The sequence below is a fragment of the Hibiscus syriacus genome, unplaced genomic scaffold, assembly GCF_006381635.1.
Source record: "Hibiscus syriacus cultivar Baekdansim isolate YM2019G1 unplaced genomic scaffold, ASM638163v2 tig00003454_pilon, whole genome shotgun sequence".
In the NCBI taxonomy this organism is placed as follows: Eukaryota; Viridiplantae; Streptophyta; class Magnoliopsida; order Malvales; family Malvaceae; genus Hibiscus; species Hibiscus syriacus.
This window is the reverse complement of record NW_024061972.1, coordinates 2173403-2181336: the sequence shown is the minus strand read 5'-3', so window position 1 is coordinate 2181336 and position 7934 is coordinate 2173403. Positions and strand designations below refer to the sequence as shown.

The 7934-nt window shown below is 33.3% G+C and overlaps 1 protein-coding gene across 1 annotated transcript; it reads left to right on the top strand.

Moving 5' to 3' along the window:
• The first annotated feature begins 5841 nt into the window (after positions 1-5841).
• LOC120177559 (AT-hook motif nuclear-localized protein 23-like) lies at positions 5842-7331 on the top strand. The gene has a single exon (XM_039183665.1). It carries the CDS (start codon positions 6155-6157, stop codon positions 7013-7015), a length of 861 nt encoding a protein of 286 aa, XP_039039596.1. The 5' UTR covers positions 5842-6154; the 3' UTR covers positions 7016-7331.
• Positions 7332-7934: the final 603 nt, after the last annotated feature.

Here is a 7934-nt window from a genome sequence, read left to right as displayed (position 1 = left end):
GCCTACATGAATACACATGGGTCTTCTTGTAATGCTTTGGTGAGGTTGAAACCATAGGATGATGTCTTGAAGTCCATGGCAGCCTAGAGATGAACTAACTTCATGGTAAGCTAGGTGAGTGTCTAGGTAGCTAACTAGGTAAGTTATAGCTTTATGAACTCAAGCTAGTTAGCTTTGGTCTTCTTAGCTCCTTAGCTACTCTCCCAGCTACTTCCAGCTACCTTTAGTCCACTTTTCAATAATTTGGTCCAAAGCTCTCCTCCAGCTAAGTTCACCTACATGCTAGCTCCTCTAACTAAGTTGAAGCTCCTTAAATGATGAAATGAGCTGCCATAGTGTTCATGAGCTAGTTTGAACTACTATGCATGTCCTTTTAGCTAACCAAGCTAGCATAATATGCCTTGCTTTGTGTTTAACCTATAGGAATCAACAACCAAATAAAGTAAGCAATGTGTGAGCTCATTTAAGGTAAAATGCATGATGTCGTGAAGTGTTCGAGTGATATGAGCTATGAATGATCATCTAGAAGCTAAGATAACATGTATATAAGCTAGATAGAAGGCATTAGATGTTCATGAGCTTTAAGAAAACATGTATGAACTAGAAAAGAGATTCATACATGTAAATGAGCTAAAGAAACATGGATTTAAAGCTAGTGAGCTAATGTAAACATAACATGAGCTAGAATAACATGACATGAGTTAATGAATGAATGAATACATGTTGCCATGATATGTAAATGATATGCAAACATAATAAATGAGTCTGAAACATATGTAAACATAATATAAAGCTCAGTAAAGATGTGGAAACATATGTTATGCATGAAAATCATATAGTATGCAAGTGAATGATAACATATGATTATTCAGGGATAGTTTAATATGCAAATGTATGCTCATAATAATATATAGTGCATAAATGAGTAAATATAATATAAAGTAGGGTAGGACTCCCTTATATTGAGCTTGATGGATCTTCAATGATGTGAGTATGTCATGAAGAAAGTTGGTATTAGAGGGGATCACATCATTCTTGGTTGATGCTACATGTATGAGATGCATGTTTTAGTTTTATTGTTTTCGACGAATATGTATGCTATTATTGTTCAATTCGCTAACCGCTATGATTAAAACGTTAATATGTTAAATTTACAATCACTGATTAAGAGTTAATCATATATTGGTTTGCTACAAGAGTTTATGATATTGATATGTTAATTGTTAAAATGTAGATCGGTGGGCATGCGATAACAGATTGTGTTCGACAGAGGAAAAATGATTGTTCCAATATAAAAAACCTAATGTTGTTGATAAATGTTATAAAATCATGAGGTTTTTCATAGAAACAGTAAATTTTGTTTTTCAAAAATATTTTATTTGCACAATTGTTTACATGCATGGTTATAGCCCTTTTAATTTACAATGATTGTAAATTTTAAATATAGCATGTGTGTCGTACCTTTCTATATTTCAATTGTATTTCTCATCTCATCTTACTCCCTCGTATGTAAAACGAGTCTCTTGAATTGTAATCCCTTGAATTTACAAAGAAGCATATGAATGGATCGACTAAAGACGAGAAGGTACTTGATAAACAGTCTTAGGTTTTAGGATTCTTGGTTCTCCTATTGTCTTGGGATGGGCTACATTAGTTTTTGTTTTGGGCTATAACCATTTCATTTTATTTACTATTTATATATGTCATGTATGTGATGAAACAAATGACACGTTAGTATGCTAAAATAAGAATGAACCTTGATAAGATCAATAAAGGGCCTAGAGTAACAATGATGAGATAATTTCGCAAATCGTTCTTTATAATCTAAGTTAGCATAACCATCCAATATTTACCCTCGTTATGACTTCAATTGATATTGTGTGGGCTTTTCCAAAGCATTGGTACATGAATCTATCTTTGTTAAACGTGACGACTAAGGAAGTGATATTCGTCGGTTGAAATATTGATAATAACTTAGCTAGGTTATTCTAATAGGATTAGAAACTTACAGGTTAATTATTTGGATAAATCATGAGATGATTTGAAGAACGAGTTGTTCACCAAATGGAGGAGTTACATGAGATGTAATTAGTAAGGTGTTACTTACCCAAATAACCATTTTCCTTAAAGAAAAGCCAAAGCTAATTTAGGAAGAAGGTGAAATATGGATTCTCACTCACTACAAAAACTTTTGAGATGTTTTTTCCAAAATTAAAACTAGAGGGTTTTTAATTTTGAATAAAATAGTAGGAGTAATTTGTAAATAAAGACTTATTTATTAATATTTCGGTCTTACTTTAAATATTTTCATTGTTGTAGACTAATGGAAAACAACATTTTATCATTGTGATCGCTCCTTGAGAAGGAGAAGTTGAATGGCATAAACTTCCTTGACTAGTTCCGTAATTTCAGAATAGTTCTCAAACAGAAAAAGAATGAATATGTCATTGAAGAATCTGTTCCTGATGAACTGGAAACTAATGCTTCTAGAGCTAAAAAAGGCAAATTTATGGAACATATAAATGATATGTTAGACGTAGGTTGTTTAATGCTTGCGATCATGAGTCATGAGCTTCAGAAGCAACATGAGGACATGGTTGCATGTGAGATGATTCATAATCTCAAAGAAATATATGAGGGAAAAGCACGTCAAGAGAGGTATGATACCTCTAAAGCTCTGTTTCAATGTAAAATGGTAGAGAGATCTCCTCTAAGAGCTCATGTCATCAAGATGATGGGCTACATCCTAACATTAGAAAAGTTGAGATTTCATCTTAAAGATGAATTGTCTACAGATGTTATCCTACAATCGTTACCAAATAGCTTCCTTAAGATAGATTTTCAACCATTCCTGTGATGCTTGAGATAGTTGGTTGTCTGTCTCACAAGATATAACAACTAGATGATCAGATACAGTTGCACTGCTGCAGAGATCACGGACTATTATTTGCATTCATCTATCACAAAAAAACTAGAGAAAAAGAAAAAAGAATTCTTTTGAATTGTTTTTTAGTTGTAATAAGTTGCGTTTAACCTAACAAGTTTACACAATATTTATAGGGGTTTCACACAGTAACTATATGAAATTTTTTACCTAACGAAGCATTTAATAAAAAATAATCAAGTAATTTCCAAAATTATTGTATGAATTAAAGGAATCTTTTAATATTTAAGCTTTTAATTCCAAAATTGAATTTTGAAATGATATACTCTATTTGAGGAAAATATTTTAAGTTTGAGTTAAAATATCTGCAAGCCTACGGAGAGCTCGATCGGTTCGGGCATTCGCGTTACCCACGTCATGCACTTCTGCACATGTACGAACCAACAATTGATTTCACATTTTTTATTCAACGATGTTTGGATCAATTTCTCATTCGAAGCTCCAAAATTATAAAAGTTTTCCAACAACATGCTTAGGGCATTTAAGATACTTGATCTATTCCTAAATACTCCAAGGGTTACATTCGTAATTTCTTAGATATAAGCCTAATTGCAAGCAACTAGTTAGGCTTTCATTTTCCGGGACTGTTGAGCATTATATTATTGTGAGTACCTAAGAGGACAGAAAAAAACATCAATTAATAAATATTTAACGTTAATCAACTAGTTATATTATATAAGAGTCAATTTTTTTTATTTTACTGGTCATATTAAATGACTTCAAATGGAAGATTAAGATATTCTTAAAAAATTATTGTCCTCTTCAAAAAATATTGTTTCTTAAAAAATTATTCAAATGGGACTTTCACTCAGCTTCTATCCTCATCCTGAAATTGAAAATAAAATATATATTGTATAGCATAAGTTGTTAGAAAATATATATCTAAAAAATAACATAACTGATATTTCCTTTCGAGGAACAAATTAATTATATATATACACCTTATAGCAATTCATAGAATACACTATATATAGCATTTTATGTAAGTAATTCAAGTAGTAAGTACCGAATATATAACCCGTGGTGAAGCAAAAGGAGGGGAGAAGAGAGAGTTTCATGACGGTGGCACATCTAAAAATAATTTTTAGGATAAACACATAAATAAAATTTTATATAAAATGGACATAAATAAAATTTTAGGATAAATGTAATTAATAAAATAAATAAATAGATAATCAAAGAAAATTTAGATTTCAAAATTAACGTGATGGAAATAATCTACTTCAGCTAGGGATGGTGGAGACGATAAGATTGGTATCCCACGCGCCGCTGCTCCTTTGCCCACTTGCCAACCCCCCCCCCCCACCATTTCTCCCATTATTTTTTATTTTTTGTCACTCTCATTGTTCATAAACTAACCAAACTTGAGCAACTTGTGGTGGAGTTAGCCATGGTTAAATCCAAACTCCAATGAGCGACGACCAACGTTAACATCTAAATCAGCTAACCTTACCCACAAGTTTCAATCCAATCCCTCCTCCGTCTACTTCACTAAGAGGTCAGTTTTGTCTTACGATTCTTATTGATGGATTTCTTAATCTACAAGTAAGATTATTGCTATAAATTGAGAAATATATAGGGTTTTGTTGAGAGGATTTTTTTATAATTTTTTATGTCGCTTTAAAATAAAAAATTAGGTATGTTTGGACACCACAAAATAAAATTACACAATTATATAATTATATGAAAATGTAAATGTTATTTTAGTAATTACGTGAGTGTATATTTATAAAAAATTACTTTTTTAAATATGTTTTACTGACAAAGTGTATTTACTATTTCACATGGCATGTTTAATAGTATAAAATATAGTTATACGATTATACAAATTTAAAATTTTACATAATTCTCAAAGTTTAATAAATCATATAAAAGGAAAACTAATACACGTAAATAGTGAGATAAATGCGTTGAAGAAGAAGAACGTATTTTAATTAGTTCTCTAGTCAAGAAACAATTTACTGCAACTCTGATACACATACTAAGAACAATGAAGAATAGTAAGATGCCATCTATAGCTTTCTACACAATTTTATATTCATCCATCTAGTTGACTTTTTGTTGAAAAGTAGAAATTGTGTTTTTTTCTTGAACGGACTCTTATTTTTTGGCAAAATGTTGAGCAAGTGCTACATAAAAAGCCTTGGTCAAAGGGAAGTTGAGCTGGTATGGTACATATTAATTGTACTTCTATTGTCACACTAAATCTCGAGAACTTCATTGAGAACAATTTCAAAATCATTTAACATAAATTTAACTATACTATTTCTAACATAGCATCAACCAAGCTATGATATTCAACTCTTATTGTGGACGAAGGGACAACATTTTATTTCTTAGAACTCCAAGAATTAATATTTGACCGAAGAAAACTTTTGAATCCGAATATTATTCAATTATCATCAGAATCATTATCCTAATCAATATTAGGATATGTACTCACAAAATGTACTAGGATTCAATATTACAATATATACTCACAAAATGTACTAGGATTCATAGTTGTATTAGGAATAAAAAATAATCCACAATCTAACACATCTTTCAAATATATTAGGATATGTTTGAATGTAATCCAATGACTATTGCGAGATGAATGCATATATTGTGCAACTTCATTTACATTGAATCAGATATTTGGACGAACAATTATAAGGTATTGCAACGCTTCTACGATGCTTAAAAAATATTGAACATCCAGATATCGAACATCATCCTTAACTGCTAATAGCAAGTGAATTAATTGATAGGATTTAAATATTTATGTGATATAATTGAAAAAATCAACAAATCAGTGGTGTAAATAAAACTGACTCTATAATGAACTGACTATTCAAGTAGTTTACCGAAAGAGTTTTCTCAACCAATTTGAGTATTTATATTAGAAAAAGGAAATGAGTGCGTTTTTATAAACTTTCTTTTGTCTCCTCTCCTCCTTTCCTTTGCCAGCGCTCCTTCCTTGTTTTTAATTTATTCCTTTAAAAAATGGAAAACTATTTCTTCTCTTAACTATACAAATCATTTTCTTTCACCGAGTCTCGGATATCGCTTGCCTTCCTTTTCCCCCTTCTTTATAGTTTTTCTTCCCACTTAAACAAACCCCATCTTAGACAGTTTGAAGTCTAAATTAATCCATTAATTATATACTATTAACCATTGTTTTTAGATAATAAAATTTTAATCCTTTGGTTTCCTTGTTTTGATGCTGGCATGGCCGGTCTTTTCGATGCTCGTCATCAGCTTCACAGACCCGACCTTCATCTCCAACACCGACCTAAACCCGAAGAGCATGATGCTTCCAACAACCGCGTTGGTGGTGGTGCACAGTATGGCTCGGCCGATCATCAACGAGACGATGAGTCAACTCACCAGGGTCTAGACCTGGTCAACGCTGCCAACTCGGGGTCAGGTGATGACCTTGTGGCTCGTAGGTCAAGGGGACGTTCTCCGGGCTCGAAGAACAATTCTAAGCCACCGGTTATCATAGCAAGGGAGAGTGCCAACACGCTCCGAGCTCACATTCTTGAGATTGGGAACGGCTGCGATGTGTTCGACTGTATCGCCAACTACGCTCGGAAAAGGCAAAGAGGTGTCAGTATATTGAGTGGCAGTGGTACAGTGACCAACGTGACCATTAGGCAACCATCGGCAGCTGGAGTTGTGGTTACCCTCCAAGGCAGATTTGAGATTCTGTCTCTCTCGGGTTCTTTCCTGCCTCCGCCGACTCCGCCAGGCGCCACCAGTTTGACAATCTTTTTGGCCGGTGGACAAGGTCGGGTTGCAGGAGGGAGTGTGGTTGGTGAGCTAATGGCGGCGGGACCTGTTATTGTTATAGTTTCGTCGTTTACGAATGTGGCCTATGAGAGGCTACCTCTGGAAGAGGATGACCAGCTGCAGATGCAATCCGGAAGCGGCGGAGGAGGTGGTGGAAATAACATGTTTGCTGATGCAGGAGCTGCCCCAGGTGGGTTGCCTTTCTTTAATTTGCCTCTAAATATGCCCCCTAACGTCCAGTTATCGGTTGAAGGATGGCCTGGAAACTCAGGTGCTAATAGGCCTACTACGTTTTGAGAACTTTTCAATGGTAAACTCATGGACTAGTTATCAACTTCTTCTTACACTTTCTCTTATGTTGATGTTAAGTTTAGTTTTTTTTATTATTATTTTTTTCTCAATCTTTGTTTTAGTTCCTTTTGTTAATCTTTTTTCTGGTTTCTTTTGGGATTTCTGGAAATAGTCCTTTCTTGTTCATGGTTTGATATGATGTATTAACTTCTGTTGGATAATATAATCAGTCACTGAATTTTCAGTGTTACTAACAGATCAAATTGGGTTTCCCTCTTGCTTTAATTGTTGTCCCTTCATCTTTTCAAATCTTTCATTTCAGATCCAACAGACATAACAAAGTGCTTGAAACTTAGGACTTAAACAAAGTACTTGAAACTTAAAAAAGGGTTGGAAAGTAAATCTTGTAGGATTTGGTAACATGGGCTTTTGTAATAAATCCTGTAGGATTTGGTAACATGGGCTTTTGTAATTTCTTTTGCATTGTTTTCCGGAGAGAATATAACAATGAAGAAACAAAGGGGTTTTGTCACTGAGGATTCTTCTTGTTTTCTGTCATAATATGGCATCAATTTTTGCATTGATATTGTAATCCAAACTTACTATTTCTTGATTTTCAGATCCCTTTATTTTATTAATTATTGCATCGCATTCTTCTCTTTCAAATCTGTTGAACTAAACCAAAACATAAGCAAGTCCTCGTGATTATTAAGTACTACTAAACTGCTCCTAGAACAGTTATCAATATTTTACATACATGTTGATGAGCATATAGATTGTGGGGATATTCGCGATTCCCATTTTTGGTTTGGACGGGATCGAAAATTAATCATTGATCAGAGACGAAATATTTTATTTTCATAAGAAAATAGAACAAAAAGAATATAAGGGAGATGATTTCTTAGGTAGCGTTTGGTTTGCTGGA

Coding starts and splice junctions, on each gene's coding strand:
- LOC120177559 (XM_039183665.1), top strand. CDS start 6,155: ATGGCCGGTCTTTTCGATGCTCGTCATCAGCTTCACAGACCCGACCTT.